Source organism: Camponotus vicinus, unplaced genomic scaffold (assembly GCF_025532165.1).
Source record: "Camponotus vicinus isolate PSW18456_S1 unplaced genomic scaffold, iyCamVici1.0 SCAF_1, whole genome shotgun sequence".
Taxonomy (NCBI): Eukaryota; Metazoa; Arthropoda; class Insecta; order Hymenoptera; family Formicidae; genus Camponotus; species Camponotus vicinus.
Window position 1 is genome coordinate 38920065 of NW_028141945.1, and position 24063 is coordinate 38944127.

The 24063-nt window shown below is 39.5% G+C and overlaps 1 protein-coding gene and 1 long non-coding RNA gene across 9 annotated transcripts in view; one reads left to right on the forward strand and one right to left on the reverse strand.

Annotated features, from left to right (window-relative positions):
• LOC145966564 (uncharacterized) overlaps window positions 1-24063 on the forward strand; it is a 44958-nt gene that overhangs the window by 8569 nt on the left and 12326 nt on the right. For 7 of the 8 annotated variants that reach the window (XM_083090762.1, XM_083090737.1, XM_083090769.1 and 4 more), the window contains exons 4-8: window positions 1680-2202; window positions 3404-6043; window positions 11501-12050; window positions 23095-23338; window positions 23458-23678. In XM_083090762.1, coding sequence (XP_082946888.1) covers window positions 1680-2202; window positions 3404-6043; window positions 11501-12050; window positions 23095-23338; window positions 23458-23678 — 4178 coding nt within the window. The remainder of the gene's footprint in view (window positions 1-1679; window positions 2203-3403; window positions 6044-11500; window positions 12051-23094; window positions 23339-23457; window positions 23679-24063) is intronic. The other variant, XM_083090747.1, reaches the window with a different exon arrangement.
• Window positions 21135-22908, reverse strand: LOC145966702 (uncharacterized). The gene is made up of 3 exons (XR_014437135.1): window positions 22294-22908; window positions 21967-22205; window positions 21135-21438 (listed from the first exon to the last, which is right to left on the reverse strand). It is a non-coding gene; the product is annotated as an uncharacterized LOC145966702 (long non-coding RNA).

Below are 24063 nucleotides of genomic sequence, written 5' to 3' on the forward strand. Positions count from 1 at the left end.
GTGCGTAAAAGGTTATTTTATAACACAGTTGTTCGCTTGAGCGAATATCATGAGAATAAGATCATTTTGTTCATTTAGAGTCACTCTACTTTCTCTTTCTTCTGAGCAGCCTAATCTTTTGGCTTATTAGAAAATTACTGGAATTATGGGTATTACGTCAGACTCGCGATTATCTGTCACGATTATTACACCATCAAAATTGAACAGATCGAATTAAGAAGTCGAAAATTAAACTTTGGTTTTATATATTTTTCTTTTGTTAAAAATTTAAATTATACATGTAAAAGATTTACTAAACAGATTTCTGGAACGAGGAAATAATAATAGAGAGATTATAGAGAAGTTTTGAGAAATAAAATAATATAATTTAATCTAAATTATATACATAAGATATTTAGCTGAATAAACTAATTATATAATATGTTACAATTAAATATCACTCCATCATGCTCTTAGATACGCCTTTGAACGTGCAGTCATTGTTACGCGCGGTTTCACGTGGTTGCAGCATTGCAGGGGCACTTACTTTCTCTTTTTAACATAGATACTTTGAAATGAAAATAGTTTGCAAAAAAAGAAAAGAAGAAACACAAATAAAATCAATGCTAAAAATGGAGGAATAAATTCTCTTTCCACAAAATAATTCTTGCAAATAGCGTGTTGTTGGAAATACGTCGTATCTAAATTAAACTTTACTAATAAATAAAAACTTGGATAAATTTCTTTTTATTTCTGTATTTTTTCCTTTTTATTTCTATATAGCTTTATAAATTGCTGAAATCGATTTAATGATAAATATAATCGGCAAAGTTATTTCCAGCACGTATGCGACCTTTCGTGTGTTGCCAATGCAATATTCCTTCATTATTTGCTGAGGAATGTATTGCTGAGGAATGTATTTAATCTCGAATTAATATAACGTATAATAAGGTAAATATACTAATATACTCTCTTAATCGTAAATTCCAAGGATCAAACTATATAAACGAATACTCGTCGCTTCAATGCTGAGACCAAAAGACTCTCTTTCCGGAAATAGATTTAAATTTCTAAAATAGTTAAATAAAAGAACGACTTTTATTAACAAAATAAATATTTTTATAAAAATATTAAAATATGTTATATCTATTAAATATAAAAAATTTAAATAATATAAAATCTTTATAAATCCAAGTAAAAAATAGAAGCTTACGTAATAAACGACTAAATTCCAGCATCTATAATTTTAACACGGAATTTTAACAAGCATTATACATTAAGACTTGTTACGATCGCATCTGAACATGACACCTTGATTGATAATAATCGATTAATCGCGCATCGCACGCGATAATCATCAACCGGTTGAGAACTGATGGCGCCCAGCGCATAATGCTGTAAGCATTGCTTCCGGTTGAATGAACCGTAACTTCCTGACGGAAGGTATGCATGGGGTTACAAAAGTGGCGGCCATTAGATTGGATCTCACTTCCGTGACGCGATTTTACAAAGTAGGTCGTCAAACATCCTCCTTTATCTATCCTAGCGAGATTCGCGGAATTAAAAACAACACATGCGATCTCGATTCCGACAGTAAAGTAGGTTTAGGCCATTCACGTTTGCTCGTCTCGCTTTTACTCAGTCGAGTCCTCACGTGTCTCACGTCATTTTTCTCATTTCTCCTTTGTGTTTTTTGGCAGACGAGCGGCTAGATGGTAGCGGCAGCGAGTGTAACTCTGTGGTGCCGAAAAAGAGACGTCGTCGTGATCACTGTGGCACCGATCATCTTTATCACCAGCACGTGACAACTTACGACGAGTATCCGGCCTCGCCGAGGTCATCCAGGTCCAGATCATCTGGCTCCTCCAGATCGAGCTCGCTACTACAGTTCGAGTCCTTGGAGAGGACCTGCGCGACCCTGTCACCCTCCAGCTACAGCTTCGACTCCCTGGAATACTCTAACCGATCGAACGCCTCTCATGCAGAGAACGATTCGCCTGATAGTTTGGAACAAGACTACAACAGGCTGCTACCGAATGGTTTTCCCAACACATTGACCGATCATTTTCCAAAGATCAGGCCCTACCGTAGCTTCGAAAGTCTGGATATATGTCAAAAGGACGAAGATTTCGTTCAAGCGTCCATGTCAAATGGTTTCGCGCCTTTGTACCTGAAGAGAGGTGCTGATTTATCGAATATTGGAAAGAACAAACAACGTCCGAGGTAAGTTATTGTGCTTTTCATGTTGAATTTAGATTTTATTTTCTTCTCTCTTGGAATAAAAATCGTCTATGTAAAGAAATCTTTATTTAAATCTTGGAAAACATATCACGGTTTATTTTAATTAAAAATTATTTTTATTTTTTAATAAATAAAAATATAATTAATATAATAGGATAATATACTCTTTCTTGAATTTTTGACATTTTTATTATGTTATACATTATTCGATAGCAATATCTTCCGAAATATACCGCAATTAATACATGTCTACTTGCGTTGTAATTTCAACTAAAGCCACGAAGGCTTTTGCTTGTTATTCTTAGCTTGTGTGCACGCATCGTTTAACATTTGCCTGTTTTCGCACGTGTCGTTAGAATAGAAATACACAATTATTGTAATCACGCATTATTTCCCGAATTGACAGTTTGCGAGGATTGACGGTAAGTGCATTTTTGTGTATTCGAAAATCATTAAAAATAAATATTTTATCTATGTTCTTTTATCGGCAAAATATTTGTTACATTTATCAATTTTATTACATGTCTTAGTTTTCCTTTTTTAATCGTATAATTTAAAATTTATTAAAAGAGCAAAAAGAGAGATATTAAAGATTAATATTAATATAGTAATGCAATTTTCTTAAATTGTTTATAAAAAATTATAAATAGCCGCATTTATGTATATTTATTTTCACTTATTTCAAATAATCTCAAACATGCATAGTTGAGAGATTCTCCTGACCTTTCTATTCCGACTTCGAAATAAAAGAGTTAAACAATGTTGTACGTATACGTTTGTGCGAGGAAGCCGCGTGTCGAACAATTTTCTTGGCAACGTATGCCGACTGTACGCTACGTGATGATTGTTTTATGGCCAAGTTAAATGTAATCTCGACCCTGAGAAAGACCACCTTGATTTTTGCTGCTGATATTATAAACGTCGAATCGTTAAATTATGGTTCCTTCAAAAGCTTTTAAATAGTTAAGTTTACACAAAGATTTATAAATACAACATTTTGAATAAAAACACAAGGTTTACACAAAGATTTATAAATACAACATTTTGAATAAAAACAGTCAATATTCATATTAAATCCTGATTATATTTAATCATTCGTATTGATTAAATGAAATAAATAAGATAGCAACTCTCTAACTCTACTTGCATCAAGATTTCAATCATGTTTGTCTCCACGAAACAGAGACTTTTGGCACGAGGACGAGGAATACAGGGACCACGATTACGAGGGAGAGGATGACGAGGACAATTTCGAAGAATACGAACGAAATCGTACAAACGCGGATTCCCGGTTGATGACCGGTTTCGAGGATCGGTTGCTGCTGTACGGCGAATCCGGCAAGTATGCAACATCCTTGGACTATCGGAACACAATCGATTTGCGGGAGATTGGCGTGGAAACGAAGAGAGACATGCTTTTGGAACTCAAGTCCGGGCAAAAGACAGCTAGGTTAAATATAGCCGGTTGCGGCGCGGAGCATCATCACCATCACCATCATCATCATCATCATCATCAACATTCGCAGCAGCAGCAGCAGCAACAGCAGCAGTATGATCAACACGATCACCATCACCATCACCACCACCGCCGTTGCCAACAGCAGCATCAAGGGTGGAGTCACGAGGAGCGCTTTAATTTTAGATTCACGGACAAGTCGCAGAGCGCGCCCAGTCTGCTCGACACTGTCGAGGAGTCAGCACGTAGTGATTTGAGCAACGCTTCGCTATTTCGTCCTCGCACTTCGAGGACGACTTCCTACGTATCGACGTCTTCTCTCTTCGAGAATTATACGCAGGTAGCTAGCGTACCAGTGGATTTGAATCTCTGTGGCGTCGCCGCTATGTGCGACGACGGAATAAACGATCTCGAAATGGCGGAGGCCATATCTGATAACGAGACAGTGATGACCCTGAAGAGTTCGCGAGAAAATGCGACTCTGCAGGAGAATGATGAAACGCAAACGAAAACGAAGCTAATCAGCTCAGTTAGAACGCAGCCGGCTCAAAATTCGTTCATGAATAGCAGCACGAAAAAGCGCGAAAAGAAAAATGAAGAACGAACAAAGGTCGAATGCGTAAGCGATCATGGCGAAAAACAGCAGACACGTAGCGATGAACAAATCAAGCCGGTATCGACGGTGAAAACTCAAGATCGTACCAGCTGTATGTTGGATATGACGATAAACATGACGGAGAACGATCTTGATGAGGCCATTAAGCAGTTCAAACGCGAGGTAGAGGAGGCAGCCGCCTCAGAAGTGGCGAATGCCGCCATTTTGGCGATGGAAACGATTCAACGAACGTCATCTGGTCTGGTTAAGAACCGAAAGGTGAAGAAAAATGCTAGTTACGAGCTAGCGCAACAATTTGAGGTGGACGAAAGAAATTTCCAGAGAAAGTTTAAAAATAATGATGAAGACAACACGTCTCCCGATTCTCCCGGAAAAAAACGAATAATAAATAACGCCAGCTACGAGTTGGCACAACAATGCGATTATCTCAGTGCGTTGCAAGGCTCAAGGGCTGCGTTTCATCGAATGGATGCGTGCGATGAACTAGAAGAAGCTTCAGGACGCTCCTCGGAATTAAGAATCACCGACGTAACGCACTCAGACACAAACATTAGCAAGGACTCATTATATTCCAGTCCGAGGGAACAGCAAGATGACTCGTTCTTTGATCAGATAAAAAAAAACTCGGATCCATTTTCAGCCTGTGGCGATGCTAGCGCATTAAGTCCGCGGTTGCTAGACGACGAAGTAGATTATCCCTGCTTGGAAACCAAACCCATAGAAACATCCTGCTTAGAGGATAGGGTCGTTTTGCGTGAAAAGATTGAATTGGAGAAACGAAATGTGGAGTTGGAAAGTGTCCTTGGAAATTCCACGATGGTATCCTACATCGACGAAGAGCCTTTCGGTAAGCGCGAAGACGAGTCTGCAGATGTGAAGGAAAACTTTATCGGTGAATTTTATCCGGAACGAATGGCACAGTCTTGTCAACAATATACTTGGAAAGATGAAAATAAGGAAACGGATCAAGAACGGAGTACAGAGAATTTTGAGATCGCGTCGTCGAAGCAAGATCCTGAAGAGCGTTCTCGTAGTCCTGATTCGAGCGAGCGCGGCACCGATGAATGCCTATGGAGAGTCGTGATCGAGAAGCCAGCGGCAGCAAAGAAGGGAACAGAGGAAGAGAAGAGGGAGGAGGTGGAGGTTGCGGAAAAGAAGGAGAAAGAGGAGAAGGGACACAGTGTCCGTAGTGTTGTTGGCTCCGAATCCCCACCCGGCGCTCCGGGTTCATTCGGTGAACATAGTAGTGGGAAGCTCGCGATGGCCGTGGCGGCAGTTGATACGAATCATCGCGGTAGTGATCGCGACAAACGTCAGAGCGAAGAGCAACGTGCGTTAGATATCAACAAGAAAGACGCGGTCGCGAAAAGACCGTTGATCGTCCCGCCGAAGGAGACGGCGAAGACGTACGCGGCGTCTTCGACATCCTCCCTGTCTTCTGCCTCCGCCATCATGAAGAACGAGGAGAGGAAGAAGGGCGGCCTGGGCGGTTTTCTGCAGAGATTTTCCAGGCTGAGATTTAGCGGGCGGACGAAGGTGCCGCGTTCGGAGGCGCAAAAAAAGATTGTCGAGCCGACGAGATCGCAGGAGGAGCAACAATCAGCAGCCGCCAAGAAGAAGGAGCCGGACTACATCATCATACCATTGCACCCGCCCGAAGGGGAGAGAAGACGTCAACAGGAGGTCGTTACTCTCGAAGAGGCCGCTAGAAGAAACAATGTGGACATTCAGAGAAGCGTTTCTAATGTCAGGTAAGTCGTAAAATTAAATTAAGTATTCATACTTGTCAAAATATTTTGCACTGTCTTAACATTGTGTTTGTTGGTATTTTAAAGTGAAAGAGAAAAAAACATGACAGTAACGGTAATTAAAGCACAGTGGATTGATACAATTTCGAATAATTGAAAGCTACACTATCTCGTCAAGTTGTGATTATCGATACTTTTTTAATAATTAAAGTAGGACGACAGATATCCTTGACACAGTACATGATACTTTGTTGTGTTCCGGATTGAGAGCAACAAGTTGTCGGTCGCGCGTCGTATGTAAATATCAAGAGATTCTAAACAACTCAAACAGTCATCTTCAAGACCCTCTTTTGCAATCTTTGTTGAAGACGATGCGTGGAATACATGATTAACTAATCGTTATAATATGTATATTATGACGATTTGTAATTAAAGTTTTCAAATGTACGTCGTGTATCAATTCCAATTTCTATTATTTACATCGAAAGAATATGAGAATCGTACACATTTTATTATTGATCGTGTTTACACTATTCTTGTGACAAATTTTAGATTTATAACAAGTTGAAAATTCATAACATTGACCTCGCGATAATACATTTCACTTAATCTTACATTTTAATCTAAATTTAAAATTTTAATTTTATTTAATTTAAATATTTCGTGCATTTAAATATTTTGAATACATTTTATTTGTATATATTTCTTTACTTACTATTAACAACTTTTCTCATTTTTGATATATATGCATTGTTGCTATAACTTTCACTTTAATTTATTTATTTTGTCGAATGCAAGAATCCGTTTAATTAATAATTATTGAATATTCAATATATAATCCACTTTTTATATAGACTTTCATATAATTTTACTTGATTTCTCACTGTTTCTATTATGCTAGCGCTGGCGAATATAGATATTCACAGTTTTGTTTAATTCCACTTTCATTCCGTCCTACACCCGTTTGTCTGTTGCAATCGCTCGTCGGCGGGTTCATTTCCTCCTCCCTCGACGATTGTGCATGTTCCTCTCGGTCGGTTCGCGTCTAATTCCGCTCTAATCAGGCTTCGCGCTTCGATGTAATTTCATTCGCGTAAGCTTTGCTTCCCGATTATCTCTGACAACACTGGCTCCCGCATCATTTCTCTCATTTTTTTCAGTAATCATCTCGCAGGCCAACGCGATGGACCCGAGTTTGGTTCTCTTAATTAAATTTCACTCTCGCCACGTCATTCTCGCGTAATGCGACCTAATTGCATCTTATAACTCATTCCTTCCCCCATTCCCCCTTTTCCCCACTATCTCCCCATAATTCCACCCTTATTCCATATTTCTCGTCTTCTGGATCTTGATTTCGACCGTATTTTTTACAGGAGAAAAATCTTCTCTTATAAAATTAAAGCAATTTAATGAGTTAATTGTATTTGCGCGGATAAATAACAATTAAGAGATTTTTCGTCCGTTTCTACAAATTCCTTTCTCGATGCAATTGCGTACTTTATTGGCCTGCGCGAGTCCGTCGTCAATCAACATGACTTTTCTGGGAACGCTGTATCTGATCCCTCCTACTTCTTTCGCCTTTAACAAACATTTGCTTTATCGTATTAGATTTCGCCGAATTGGCGTCTTTCGTTTCGATTTATGCTGCGCCGAAAAAATTTCATCGAGACGAAGAATGCCAATTTTTCACGCAAAAGAGCTTTGCTGTCTTTCCACCAACGCGAAAAAAAAAATCTATGATTCTGCAAAACATGAATCGCATAAATGCGAAATCTCACTAAGCTTGGGGTAATATTTAAAAAATAATTTCTTTATTTAGGTCATGATATAATTTTGTGAAAAATGCGTTTTCTCATAAATAATAAAAAAAATATATTAATGAATAAATTCATAAGTTAATATTTTCTAAAGTTTGCATAGATTTTAATTTCGAGTTTTATTTTTCCGCTTTTGTAATATACTTTATCGAAAGTATTACTTCATTTACGCGCCGAAAACTTTCGGCGTTTGCGTTTCTCGGTCTGTTTGACGAGACGTTAAACAGAACGCAGTCAATATCCCACGCCCGCCCGCGTTTAGGAGCGATGAATCATCGTTGCAAGCTGCGGGATGTAATTTAGGAAGCCGACACCATTCGAGCTTTCGCAAACGGAGCTGGAATCTGCGAGCTCCTCTGGCAAGGATGCGATACAACTCGACTTAGTTATGCATAGCATAATTTGCCAACATCCGGTGGCTCGTGAATTAAAATAATTTGCAGCCAAACCACTTGCACTTTTATTTTTAATTTTTCAAAATTATATTTCTTTAACAAGAGAAGATAGCAAATTACAAACAAAAAAGTATAAGTGAAATCGCTACGAATCGACAATGACTCCAAATTATTTTGTCTCATTCTTCTAAAAGAATTCTATCATTGAAAGTTAAAAATATTTGCAAGAATTCGCGATTTGTCTAATTATTTAATTATTTTTTTACTGTTTTTTTTTACTGTTATTTGCATGGAACAGATTTTTTTTACACACAACTTTAGAAGAAACAAAAACACGCAGTTTAAAATTAATTTCTCTTTCTCATTCTTTTGATTTTTAATTATCAAATATATTTCGCGCTATCTCGATTTTGTGCGACGTGAACTCGCTTCGTGCGTGCCACGGTTAAATATACACTTTGCACACGTGTGTAGGTGTAGTGCTGCCGGCCCAAGAGAGAGTCGCCTTATTAATCTTATTCCATTCTGGTTCGAGTCCGGAAGTTGCGTTCGAGGCGAGTTCAACGTCACGTTCGTCGGAGTTCTAATCGTGAGGTTGCTGTCCCCCTTAAACTTTTTGCTTCTCTCCCGCCGTCGTTGCGTAAAAGGACCATCAGTGTTCTCCAACTTCGTTTCTTATCTGCATTCCATTTTTTTTTACGTCCGCGTGAATTTTTGCTTTTATTCCGCTGTCTTAAAAACGCAACAAACGCTCCCATTTAACCGTCTCTTTAACGACGGCGTAATTAAGCTCGCTCCCGCGCTCATTCCGCGGCTTTTAACTGCGTTCCATCGTCGTCGGGACGAGTTATTACGTTCGTATCGCGAGGTTACATTGGTCTTGCACGGGCTGAATCCGCCAAAACTCGACGGGACGCATCATAAAGTACCGAAGCCCTCTCTCTCATTGATATTAGCGTTCGTTAACATCGATAAAAACACGTTACACTGCGTGCAAATTTTTCAAATGTTAATATTTCTATTTGTCGAATATTTTAAACATCGCAGACTTTAGCTCCATAATTTGTAGCCAAGTTATGTGCGTTATTCAGACCGAAATCGGCAAGATATACTCTCGAAAGATCAACTCCGAGAATGCAAACAACGGAGAACGCTCGTTTTCAGGGCCTCGAAAACCATTACTACTGTTTTTACGCCGGCGGTCGTACACTAATTTTAGAAACCGATGATTCCCCATCGTGGGTTGCGTTTATAAACATGATCTCACACTATGCCGCGATAATAAAATCGGACACGTATGCTGCAATGCGTCGTCGTCGGATCACGTGCGAGTCGAGCGTGGCTTCCGTAATTTCATTTGCGTCTCGCTTTGCACGTCTTGGAATCGCGTCCCAGCTCTTTTACAAAAAGTTGATATTTTTAAAAAAGTTAATATTTTTAAAGGTTAATATTTTTAGTTTGAGTAGCAATTAACTTGTTTAAATATCGCATTTTAAGACCGTTGGAAACAAAAGTATAAATTTTCCAATTTTTTCCTTTCAAGTTATAAGGAAACGTACAAATAAAATTCAAGCTTCGATGCTGTAGGAATAAATTTCTCTTACAATATAACTGAATATGTAATTTAAAGTAAACTCGGAAAATCTCTTGATTTAACCTTCGATCATCGAGATATTTTAAATATTTTTTAAATTGTGAAAAGAATGACGTTTCATCAAGTTTTCGATAAAAGAGAAAATGACTAATCGAAGAAAGTCGAAAGAAATTTGACGTTCTATACGTCATGTGTAAATACTTGATGTAATATTCGAGGAAGCTTGAATTACATTAGTAACAGCTCATCAATCATCTTTCCAACCGAACAAACTTGGTGTTGATTATTCCGTAATCACGTAACTCGCGGTCAGAGAGCATCGGCTGAAACAGATTACGGCTTCATAACAGATCGCAACTCCATGTTCATTTGTAATGTAACGAAGCCTCGACGAACTCGCAATAAGTAGCTCGCTGTGTCCAGTTTCTTATCGGGCACTAGGCTTATGGCAGATGAAAAGTGTCTCATTAGTGACTGTCCTCTTCAAGATATATAGCCGTGTCTTTATCGATACCATTCGACCGCTACTCGGAAACTCAATAAAGCGACCACTGTCTCTCGCGATCGCGCTTTGTAGATCGGAAATTGAAAGCGAAAGTCGGTGTAATTTATCTCGCATATAAATCTCTCTTATCGTCGCGATTTTTAACTCGTAATTAACATTGCAGAAATAGCGTTTGATAATTAATCGCAGCGTGTATATTTGTCAAATTTGTTACAATCATTTTTTACGATGTACTTTTGATATTTTCAACGCATATTTACATTCGCATACATTTCCAAGCCACGATGATGTGTGAGTAACATTTAAATCAGACGGATGCACATCAAAGGAGAAAGGTTAATATCCCCGATTCCGGTCAAGGGAAAAGTAAAAAGGAGCATCACTCTACTGCTAATTGTCTGCTATCGGAAACCGATGATGTACCACGACAGCGTAAAATACGCTCGAACGCCAATTTTCAATTATCGAGTCACAATAACGTCGCATATATGAAACAAAAACTGTCTCTGTTCTCTCGTTCTGTACCACTAACTCGTTCGTAACGGAAAGGCGAAAGAAACAAAACTGCGATGCTATTATAAGCCTCGTATATAACGTGACTTGCTTTCAACGTGGTCGGATGATAATGCGTCGGTTTAATGAAGCAATTATCCTCTACCGCGGTGAATTGCCAAAAAAGTATTTTTAATCACGACGAATGCGAATAAGTCATGAATAAAGAGCGAAGAGGACAATTAAACCTCCTCGTTTTGTCATACATAAAATTGGGCGATCAAAAAGCAAACGCTCGTCGAGTCCGGCGAGCTTCCTCCTCTGTCGAGGCGTCGCATCAGGGTCATCTTTAAAGCTCTACGTGCGATGCGATCCGCCAATATCCAATTATCCTGCGCACGTCGGTGCAACGCGCGGCGCTGTGCAAGGCCAGTCTTGCTCGCGTTCGCCAGTAGGTTTCGTCGGTTCGTCGGTTTAGCCCCCGGAGTCGCGAGGATGTCCTGGTCGTGGCGCAGCGAGATTCCCGATCGGCAGTTCGTATCAGGTCAAACCACCCGCGTGATTGGCATCTCCCTACCTTCCTACCTTCCTACCCCTTTGTAATCGCCAAGCGATCCCATCAAGTCGACCACCCTGAAGAGTGTCTGTCTCTTGCAGCAGCAACGGGAGGGCGCCAGTATCCAGCAAGCCACCCCTGCCGCCGCAACCGCCGCGCGTCGCCGCCCTGGGTGGAACGACGCGAGCGTCGGCGTCGGCGTCTGCGTCGCGCCGACGCGCCGCCACGGACCTCGGTAACCCGGCGGCGATCGAGATGGCGAAGGCCCGTGCGATGCAGGCCGCCCAGGAGCGCCCGGTCGGCCTGCTCGAGACCGATCTCGACGAGGCGGTGATCGACGCGAGTCGCACAAAGTACATCGCTAGTTCGACCGCCGCCACCGCCGCCTCTGCCGCTGCCTCTGCCGCCGCCGCTGCTGCCTCCGCCGCCGCCGGCGCCGGTGGTAAGAAGACCCGTAGCCTGCTCGACCTCAACCACACCTCGGCGGCGGCGCCGCGGCCGCGGCCCGAGCACGCCCTCCACGTACCCCAGTCGCCCGTCGACAGGAGTCCCCGCGACGACGTCGCGTCTGCCGCAACGTCAGCCATCCACCAGCGGCCCCACAAGTCCATGGAGTTCCTCCTCGACAAGGAGAACCTGCACTTTGTCAAGGTGAGTGCGAGCGAACCGTTCACGGCCCTTTATCTCGCGTGGATTTGTCATTTGGTATTTATCTGGTATACGCGATGCGAGGGAGAGGGAGAGGGAAAGGGCTAGCGCGCGCGAAATTCCTCAATTTGTAGATCGATCTCGACGATGACATCTCGACTAGGAGGCGGCTCTCGCGGCGCGAGATGTTGCGAACTTATCGCGACGAGGATCGATGGAGGCCAAGTTGGGAAGATCGAGGAAGAAGGCATTTATATTGGATCGTGACGAGGAGAATTTCTCGTTTCGTACGAATAAATCGAGTCTGTCATGCTTGGAATCGATTGCGCGTGAAATTGGAGAAATAAAGCATCATCTTTGCCTTTTAAGAAGATGAATATTCGCATTTTATTAAAGACTGCGTGGCTCTCGTGTCGTAATGTTATAAATAATTGTAACGAGTATCACTGTGATAAAAGTCTCACAAAATTGAGGGAATAATTACTAAGCATTCTTCTTTCGACTTGGATCTTGAGGTGGTAAGATAAATTGATAATAAACTCTCATCGAGATGTATCGTTTGAGAGTTGTACAAGTCAAACGAAAAATTTAGGACAAATTTAATATCGCGAAATTAAATGCGATTAATTGTCTCTATGCGGACATGTACGACCTGCATTGCTGTTCACCCGCTAGGTTGACCGACGCGTTAATTAACCCGTGTTCTTCGCTTTATCGTGTCAGAAATTAGCATTCATTTAATTAACATCGCGTCACACGCGCATCAGCATCATCCAATCATCCAATGGTCTCATCGGCTTACCCGATATGACTTTTCATCTACGGACAACAATATCTATTAACGTAACGATATCTATTACATGCATCATATATTGAATAGGTCTACACGTGATATAAATTCCAAGATGAATTTCTAAAAAGGTTCTTTCTCTTCAAGATTAGATTCAATTTTTGGAGAATATATCTCAATAGGGGGAAAAATAATCAGTGGAATGAATCGATTGAATCGGCTTCGAAATTGCTCCAATTTGACTCTGAACGTGCTTCGCTTACGTCTTGAGACTGATCCAAGTATCGAGTATCTTTATAGACAAATCGCTATAACCGCGTCCTAGAAACCACCGCTCTAATCTCGCCGTCGACGGAACACCGCAGGGGTGTCTCGTATATCGACAGGTTAACTAAATTGGGTTTCCCCGGATCAATTCCTTTTGGCGCTCCCGAAACGAATCTCGCCGATACACCTACGATTCTTCTTCCTTTTGGTCGGCCTGTCGTCTAGGTATATTGCGACGAGGATCGATAGAGGCTCCTTTCGCGATTAGGCGCGCGACGACGAGTGTCGTGGAATCTTTCTTCCGCATTGGCGTAGTTTCCCGCAGTTTGTACTCTTTCGGGAAAATAATTTCGTCGCGAGAATTAACAATTATCATCCTTTTTCAGCCGTGAAATATTTTTGAATCCCTCAATTATTCATTTTTCCAGGTCTTCTACTCGTCGAAAGAGGAGCCCCAATATTTTGCACTTTTTATTCGCACGATAAATAAAGTTTTAAGCCTTTTTTTGTAAAAGTTTCTAAATACAATTCTGTAATGTTTTGAAAAAAATTATCGCGCGATATGAGACTTTTGCACTGTGTATTTTCATAATGTCATAAAATTATCGCGTACGAGAACTTGTTGGACAGAGGCTCTCTCTCCTGCTTCGTCCTGCTTTCTCTTCGGCGTATTTCCCGCAATGACGGCTCTGTTACACGTCTGCGAAAGATAGAGACATCGATCCTGCCGCATACGTAACATAATTATTGCTGCGGCAATCTCGTCCAGACTTAAACATGATCGAAATGTATAGGTATACCCGATTTCATAGGACCGGAGAATCGATTTTCCATTTTGTCTGTCGCCAATCGCGCGATGGACAAACTTTGACATTATACTAAATAAATGATTGACCACTTAACCTTTCCAATATCGAAGGACGTGTGCGTGTCCGTAATGTGTGTAATCGTGAAAAAAGTTTTATCTACACCTCTGTAAGGCCGTGAACAAATAATCGCTTGTAAATTTTGATCATAAAATCTCTATTATTTTAAATGCTCAAATTAATGCAATAATTTTTTTTTTCAAATTTAACATCAGCTCGGACTAGCATGTAGGACGGATTTTCGAGACGCCGTGTATGTGATGACCTAGCCGAGCACAAGAGGAAGGTGGCTTTAATAAGAATCGCCGGTCATGGGGTTACGCTTCATGGGACGGTTCCCGCTCGATGACCGGCATCGTGAGAGCTGCGTCGATCATTCGTTCCGTTCGTGCCTCTTAAATAGAGATACACGCGTAATGAAGACCATTGACCCTGCGCTTTGGTTCACGCCCTTCCTTTTCACGCGTGCACACGTTTCGATCGACTTATTTAGCGCTAGCTGGTTCGCCATACGTTCTCTATTGCCAAGTTATTCGATGCTATATTACGGTGTTTAATAGCTATTCTTGTTAAACACACGAGAATGAGAATGTCGAAAGCAAGATCGTGGGAAAGGATAGATTGGGAGATTGCGATTCCTTTTACAAGCTTTACAGCAATGTAATATAAAATGTTTTAATTGTTATATTTTAAAATCATGTTTGTGGCAAATTTCTAATACAGTGACCTGTTTTATTAAGCAGCCTCTCGCGCTGGTCTCTCCGGGAAATTATACAATTGCGTGCATGCACGCTTTCCATTTTTCTTTTTTTCTTTTTTAATTGATATAACTCGCGTGAGGGGAGATGTTTGTTTACACCCAGACATTTAGTAGTCTTTCATTATCGACATTCTAAAAAAAGCAAGTTCCTTGCCTTTCTTTTATTTCATCTCGTTCGTCCATTTGCCACTTTTTTTATTCTCTTCCTTTCCGCGTATCTTCTTTTCTCGCGTGCCTCTTTTTCTCTTATTTATTTGTTACGTCTTATTACGTAACGAGGAAAGACGAAAAGAGCGGGGACCTACGGAGGAAGGAATTCGGAGGGTAACGAGGAAAAGAGGAGAAGGGATGAAATCTCGCGACAGGTCGATAACCCTTATGCGCATTCTTCCGGAGTCGGCTCGACAAAGTATCGCGTCCTCTTTACAAAGAGGACCACCTTACAGAGGAACAAGTGACGCGCAAAAGTGCTTTGATCCACCATATCCGCAAATATCTTTGAAGATTCGCGACAATGTAACATGGGCGATTTGATTAAATTTGATGGGTCAAAAATACAGAAATAATACATTTCCCAAAAACCATTAGATTCAGGCAACGATACGTTTATAAACTATTTGAAGAACCTATTCGCGCATTGTTGCGAGATAATCGATAATCGTTTAGATAAAAATATCACTTCAACGCACTTTATCGTACGATCCTTATTGCTGTAAAATAGCAACGAAGACTCGAACATAAAAGAAGCGAGTGTCGTGAAATTCTAGAAAATTATTTTTAAATCATTATTACACATATTTCTAAACAAAAAAAGAAAAAGAAGGAGACAGAACATGATTTTCAATCTATATATACAATAAAAAACGATGTAGAAATTTATAAAAAATTAAAGCTTACACGAGGTCCTTACATCGAGAAGAAATTATAGGCTATTTATAATTAATTATGGAATTGTAGATATTTTGACGAATATATATTAAATATATTATATATTAAAAAAATATGTTAAAAATATTCGTACGGAAAGATGAGCAACAAATTACTTTCCGTTATATAAAAAACCTCAATTAGCTTTACACGAGCGGCTATAACATGTGCGGTTAATTTCTAGTGATTTAGAGGGCAAGGTGGATCAACGGAGGAAATCTCAAACACGGTCACGCGACTTTCTGCGCCGCGCTCGATGCAAATATTCAGCTTATGTCCAATGTGTCCGTGGCTTTAACAATACCGCCTCCCTGTTCCCGTGCTCTCTTCAGCTTCCTCCTCTCATCTCGCTTCTACCAGCGTGGTATATTGATCGACCAACATCAACGGCAGCGGCTCGTCCCTCTATGTATGTGGGTGCTCTCGTGCGCGCGCGCGTTTCTTTGTGTACGTGTATTACGCTTCGTCGTCTCGCGATACGCGCATTTTCACATACGAATGCATAAACCGATCTCTCTCTCTCTCCGCTTCATGCATTCCGCTCGGCGAAACTATCTCTACCAACGCGCGAATCCATGCCACGTTGATCCGAAGGTGACGTCGCTTTTTATCCAGCTGATGTATTATTTAATCTTTTTTCCCTCAATATTTAATTTTTGTGTACTTAAGGGAAAGGTGGGATTTTTTTTAAATTCTTTGTGTGTGATGATTCAGGAATTTTTGGGAAAGTTTATCAAAACGTCATTTGAAAGATCTTTTACTCATAATACTTTACTTATGTATAATTATTATATATATTATTGAACACTAATATGAAAATTTATTTAAATTAATTGACGTACATCTTGGAGGAGCAGTGTCAATAATTAATATTCTTTTTACTTTCCTTTGAGCGTAACGCAAATATTCATGATGATAAAAGGATTAAAATCGTCTCGCAATTATCCTCGCGCGAATCTATGCCACGTTGATCCGAAGGTGACGTCGCTTTTTATTCAGCTGATGTATTATTTAATCTTTTTTCCCTCAATATTTAATCTTTGTGTACTTATGGGAAAGGCGGGATTTTTTGTAAAAATTCTTTGTGTGTGATGATTCAGGAATTTTTGAGAAAGTTTATCAAAACGTCATTTGAAAGATCTTTTACTCATAATACTTTACTTATGTATAATTATTATATATATTATTGAACACTAATATGAAAATTTATTTAAATTAATTGACGTACATCTTGGAGGAGCAGTGTCAATAATTAATATTCTTTTTACTTTCCTTTGAGCGTAACGCAAATATTCATGATGATAAAAGGATTAAAATCGTCTCGCAATTATCCTCGCGCGATTCCGATGTCCAGTCGCAGGTACATTCGCTAATGCGAGGTATTATTAACCATCGAGATAATTTAAAATTGTTGGCTTCGAAATGAGAGTCAAAGAGCGGCGAGTGTTTCCTTCTTGATGATGATCGCGAGACTCGCGTCATTAAACATATACATGTAACGGCAACGTATAATAAATTTTTTTAATTTATTATCCGATTGTGCGCACAATTCCTCGTACCTGTACCGTTGTGCTATAAATACTGCTGGCGTTTATTCCGCTGATGAGTCGAATAAAATCCAATTTAATTACACGTCGCGTATATACGAAGCGAAGGAAGTATATCCGGAAGTAGTGTCGAACATTTAAATGCGCGTGGCATTCTATCCATTTGACAACTCGATTGTTTACAAGAGTTACGATACATAATTCTGCGACGTAATAAACGATGCGTACTTGTGTCCGGATATCCCTGTTAACGAAATTGTTCGCAAATTCTGTACGATTCGCACGATCGTAACGTCCTTGTTAAATTCCGTCGTCGAGTATTGGAGTCACGAAACTGGAAAAGCTGCGTAAAGGGATTCGCAAACTTGAAACTTTGTCATTCCGCTTTGGACGTTTTATTTCATGGATTCGTAGAGCGCGTCTAATTGGAATTTTTTTTAAATTTGCGACTGCGATAAAGTCTGCTATCTTGGAATAAGGAAAGCATTAAGGGGGTCACGGTAAAGTCAATGACTCACGTGGAATTGTACATTCTGTTTGCATTCAATGAATATGCCACCGCGATCGATAGTCATGCTTGGTCTGTCTGGAATCGTTAGTATACCAAGTTGATGTATTTAACGGCGTTACTTTGATTAAAAAATATATAACTAGAAAGACGCGAATGTCGATGTGTGCGGATTATTTTCTGAAATTAATTGTGATGAGAAAGTTAATCTAATGAGGTAAATTGGACTCGAATATTTCGTAGCGTCGAATTTTCTCAGACATTAGCCATCGGAGCATCGCGCGAACTTGTCGTAATCTTCTCTCGTGTTACGGGATTCTCGACAATTTGCTACAATTTGAGCCAGCACTTCCGGTTCATTTGCGAAATTGCGTCGCAAATCGTGCCAGCGTCCGTTTGTCTCGTCTCGCCAAGACTCTCGAAAATTGTGCCGCGCGTAGTTTCTCTCGAATCGACTCAAAGTATCTACATTACACCTGCATGTGCACCCGTATCCTGCACGCACACATTGCAATTGGCATGTCGAGATCGGGAAAGGAATTGGCATTCCACTTACTAAACGCATATCGCATATATCATTATGTAAGCGCGCGGGCGTGCGCGTTAACAGTACAGAATAATTTCACAATATAAGGTAATATTAAAATATATAATAACAAGTAATGTAAATATGAACATAAATTCAAGAATCTGTGAAATAAATACAAATTTCTATAGCTTGGCTGTATAAAAATTTATATAATTTTTTTAGAAGTGAGAAAATTTCTCAATTTTTTTCGTAAAAAAATTGTAATGCACATATGTATGTAGCCTTCTTATTTTTTCTTATAATTACTTAATTTTGCTACAATTTCTTTAATCAATGAGATACAAAGAGCGGTTTTGTTATCGAGGACTGCAGAAACTGATCCTTTGTTAGCTACTCTTGTGTCGCCATTGTATTTGACCTACTTTAGCACCCTATTTCGGGTGAAAGATCTTGGCGTATAATAGGGGAAGCAACTCCACTGCAGGAGGGGTGACTTTAATTCGCGTGAGCTTGAAAGTGAATCGATGTTGAATTTTGCTCCATAAACCTACTCGATCAAAACAAAGTTTGTATAAAATTAAGAGTTGTGTGTGTGAACGTTCTTCTTATATTAAGACACAAGCACAAATGTTTGTCTTAAAATCTGTTTGGACAAAAATTTATATAATTTAATTGTAATTTTTCTTTTTCAAAGAGAGATTTTTAATGATAATTACATGAAGATTACGAGAGCTTTTTTATTAAATGTTTTTCAACAAAACAGTACTTTTTTCGATCGTTGATTTTGAAATCGCAGCATTGATTGCGTAGATCAGTAAACTGTTGAATGGCGAAAGAAAGAGGCAGTCGCGTGAAACGTTAATACCCGCGATAGGCAGGAGAGTCCGAAGGCCGAGCGAGAATCCGCGACGTGTGGGCGCTCTTCGTGCCCACGTGTATCTACGACGGCTGTGCCACGTGCAAGGTCGTAAACATCGAGGGACCGATGTTCGTGATACTTTAGAGTTACTTAATATAATTGGTCACAGTTTTTATAACTTTATGTTAATCGAGTCGCGGTGATCGAGAATCATGTTTCTTATAAAATTGATGTCTTTATTAATTGAGAATTTTTTGTGATAAACATTCATAATTATAGCTTTTTATATCGACTACAAGCTGATTGCACACGTAAAATTTTCTGATTAATCGCAAAGGTCATTGTAAAACCTAGACATTGCGTTTCGTATCAATGAACGTAAGGATCTTGAACTAGAAAATTGCAAAACAAAGGCTGCATGTGACGCACAGATTCTCGGTTATACTTTTCGCGTAATAAAACGATGACTTTTCGTTGTCGCAAAGCGCGACTTGTAGACGGATCCGTTCACATGCATATATTTATGAACACGCGTGTCGATGTATCTGCACATGGTCTACGCAGCAGGCCACATACGTGCTGCATATGCTTGCGAACCGCAACGTATAGCTTTGCGTAGGCGATATTTTAGCCGGAATATGTCACGTGGCTTTAATAAATCATTAAAATTGGAAGAAAATATACGACACTTGAAGTAAAATGTGAAATATAAAAGATTCGATAAAAAATGAGGAAAGTGGATTTCCCATATTGACCTTTATTTTTCTTGTATTTTAAAATGAAATATGACTTTATGTTCATTTATGATTGATATCGCATCAATCTATCTTCTCAAAACACGAATGACGTAATATTTTTGCAAGTTTATTTACGAGTGGCTCCGCTGTTATCAGTTACTCAGCTAATTTAACTATTCCAGTTATCACTTGTTGTCAAACTTTCTTACAGTTCCAAACTAATATTTCTGCGATAAGGCAGTATAGAACTTATTTAGGAGAGTTACTTATATAGGATGATTTCAAAGTTTCGAATGGCCGAGGAAAAGTTGTGCAACTTCCGTCGTATGGATGTGGGTGCATTATTAATGTCAGTCTTTGAAAACAATTGCAATCGATGGTGGTTAACAATGGATAGTAGCGGCGAAAGTATCGATACAGGTTTCTTTCTTTCTGCTTACGACTATAGGACGCGTTCATGGCAAGACTACGTCATATATTATATATGTACTGCAACGTACACATATGGATTCAAAAGTTCGATGCGATTATTATATATTTTTTCACAAATATGTACAATGAGCGATATTTTTTCAAGCTCTATAAAATCGAAAAAATCAAGTTTCTTCCTTAGGAATTATTTTCCCACACATTCAAAATTTAATTAAAATGAAGAAAAATTATTAAGAAAATAATTAGAAATATTAAGATTATTATAAATAATTAGAATTATTAAGAAAATAATTAAGAAAATAATTGGAAACTTTTTTATAGTTCGAATATGTTTTATTTACAAGATTGCGTGCGAAAAGTAAAAGATACTTGGGTATTATCGAAATATTATAGGTATATCCTGGTGCGCCTGGGGGCGATATCGGATGCAGCGGGAACAGGATGCATATCGACGCGACGCGTATGCACTTATAGCGAGAGAGACGCGGGGTCTTTGGCCGCCTAATGGCGGATGCTTCGCTTTTATACCGTCTTTGAGATGGCTTTCCCCTAATTCGCATCAATTGACTACGCGAGGACGACGCGACGAAGGGAGAGCCGTAATTAAAATTAGCATCGTTGCATCTCTCCTCGCTCTGAAATTCGAGATGCTCGTTGTGCAATTCATCCGTTCGCGTAACGCGATATCGAATCTTGAAGCTGTTTTCTTTTCGATCAGAACGTGAAACCTTAATGTCACTTTGATTTTACTTTTCCGACAAGTCGCTCTACATTTTTCTTCTTTTTTTATGTTAATCTGATTTAATTTCTACATATATGTGTAGACTTTCACATCTGCTCTTTTATTTTTACATAATTTGTACACAATTTCATCAAAGATACACAACATTAATAGGTTGATTATAGTATACATTGCGAAAAAATTCAAAAAATTTGCGCTGCCAAATGTTTGGCAAATCGCGAATTTTACTTAAATATATTTACGGCTTTGACGTCGATTTGATCAAAAATTTAGTGACTCAATCTTGTAGCGAAATCGATCTTGTAAAGTAAACTCGTATATTCGTTTTGTCCGCATTACGTAAGCTGTCACATTTCCGTAGACGAATCGTTTCTATCTCGTTTCATTCAGCCTTGGCCTCATAATCCAAAATCTGCATCATCGCCGTCTGCACGAAATTCGGAAATGGACCGAAAACATTTAGCTCTCATTTTTTTTCTGCTATCGAAGATGTCGAAAATATCCTCAATACTTGAATTGCGAAATTCATAGTTTCTCAAGATTAAAAATAAAATTTGGGGGAGAATAATTAATGTGCAACATTAATTATATATGCATTAATAGAGTTTGTTTTTCAATCGAATGAAACTTTCTGTTGTTTAATTATGTAAAAATATTTATATATATTATATATATTAATTTACTCATATTTTACTTAATTATTTGAAAATTAATTTTTAATATTCTACTTGAGCAAAAATGTGCTTCAACTTTTGCAAAGTACTTTTTCGAATTAATTTTAGTTTCTTCCTATCATGATTTGTGTGTGTGTGTGTGTGTATATGTGTGTTCTGAGAGAATTTTAATCGAAAGCCTCTTAAGACAACGTTAGAAGAGAGGTTTGAGTTGAAAAAATATTTGTGTGGAGCGTACATTCTATCCGCGGAGGAAGATATAACGATAACATCCACAATACCTCGAAAAATATTTTTAGGCCGATACGCACACGTGTGCGTACTGTACGTTCCATTCTTTCGCTCGATGACGAAGAGAAATGGAAACCATTCCGACTTAGTCCCGTTAGACTTTGTACATGTGAATCGCACACAGATTCATTACGTGCATCCGTTATGTGACCATCGCATGATTAGTATTGAAGTTAAGACACAATGAAAAGTATGAAGAGTGGCATGTCTCTAAATAAGAGAATGTCTCCTGTCAAAATCGAAATAAGAAATTATTGTTTTCCAACGATAAGACGTGTGATATTTTTGTGTGAAATAAATTAGAGCAACATGTGTACTTTGCCCATGAAAAATTAAATGAGATGACTCTGGCCTGCACTTGGAATATAGCTTTAGTCGTCTGAAAATGTGCTCTGAAAATAGAGGCGGGTCCGTGAATAAAATAGAGTGTCGTTCCCAGATCGGCGATTGCTCTCGACGCGTCTCGGGGGACTCGCATCCTCGATTATAGATCTCCGAATAGCGACCGCAAGACGATGACGGCAGCTCACGAGCTCATTAATAGCGTGGCGTGTCGAATTTTGATCGAGAGCGCGGCGAGAAGCTGCGACGAGGACCTCGTCGCGTCGACCTTGGCGCAGGTTTGTCCCTGAAACTTTCGCAAAGCAGGATCGATGTTTCGCACGATGCTTCGCACACAACCGCTACATTCTCTGTATGTCACCACGTCACCGGAGGTTCAAAACGATCTCCGCTTCATCAAAACCGATTTTTCTTGGCGAACATTGCGAGGGAAAGATTTGTAGGAACTAGATTAGTTGTGTTTGTGTGTAATATAGATATCATATAGATACGTACACACACATGCCCACACACACACACATGCAAGATGGAGTGTGTAAAATAAATATTTGTTAGTCACGTAAGTTTTAAAAGGGATTGGGATGATTAAAATCAATTATTATTATAATTCTATTATTTTATTAATTTTTTTATTACTTTTTTCTTATCGTTATCAACATCTTAATCCTCAAACTTACGTGAGGAAGAAATATTTCTTTTAATTTATTACAAAAGATTTGTCTAATTAATTGCACCGTTGTAACTGACGAACACAAACACGTCTTTTGTCATTGCAGCCGCCGGAGAATGAGCTGCAGAAAGTGGGTGAGCGCGTGCCGAGCGAGCACGAGCTCAGGGTGCAGCGATCGTTACAACGGCTCAATGTTCCCGATTGGTACAAGAACTCACCCGCTGCTCGCGACGGCTTCCGGTTGAAGAGACATTCCGATGCTTCGCAACACGGAGGCTGGCGTGCCCTCGGCTCCAAGACCACTTCTCTGTCGTCCCTCTCGTCGTCTTCCAATCGACAACCGACCACAGGTGAGACCAAAGTCATCTTTGAACAATATAAGTAGAAGAAATTAAATTTTATAAATATAAAATTTTCTCATTAATTTGAAAGAAATTAAAAAATATTTTTGGACATTCATATGTTGCAGGTGCTCTTTTAAGTCCCAGTCCCACGCCCCCCGTATTCTCGAGATGGAGTACCAGCTTGCTGAACAGTGCCGGCAGTTCACCCGCGAATTCGGCCAGGTCATCCTTCAATCATCGGCAGCCCTACTTGGGCTGGCGTTCTCAAGAACGACTGGCCAATCCGCGCACGCCGGCGGAACGTCTTGCTCAGGGTATTCTTCCTCAGTTGCAGGCCGCAAACAAGGTAAAAAAAAACGTGAAAAAAAAGAAAACTCTTCGATCGACTCTTTCTCATTAAGTATATTTGTCCTGCGAGTGCGTCGAGTGAGATTAATGCTAGATATTGCGTAAAGATCATTTACGTCATCGTTGACGTCACAATTTTCTTTACGTCAGCAAGCCTTGCATTTCCGTCTAGTTTGCAAATCGATATCCACGAATATATAAATCCTGTACATCTCGAGCTGCTTACTACGTTTACTCGTGAATTTTCAAATTAGATTCAAGTATCGACAATATGACACTGAATATGTAACCTTTAGTCCATGTTTCTTTGCCTACATGATTTATATCGTACTCTTTGTACGGTTCGCTGTCGCTTTCTAAAATTAGACATTCTGACAGAAATG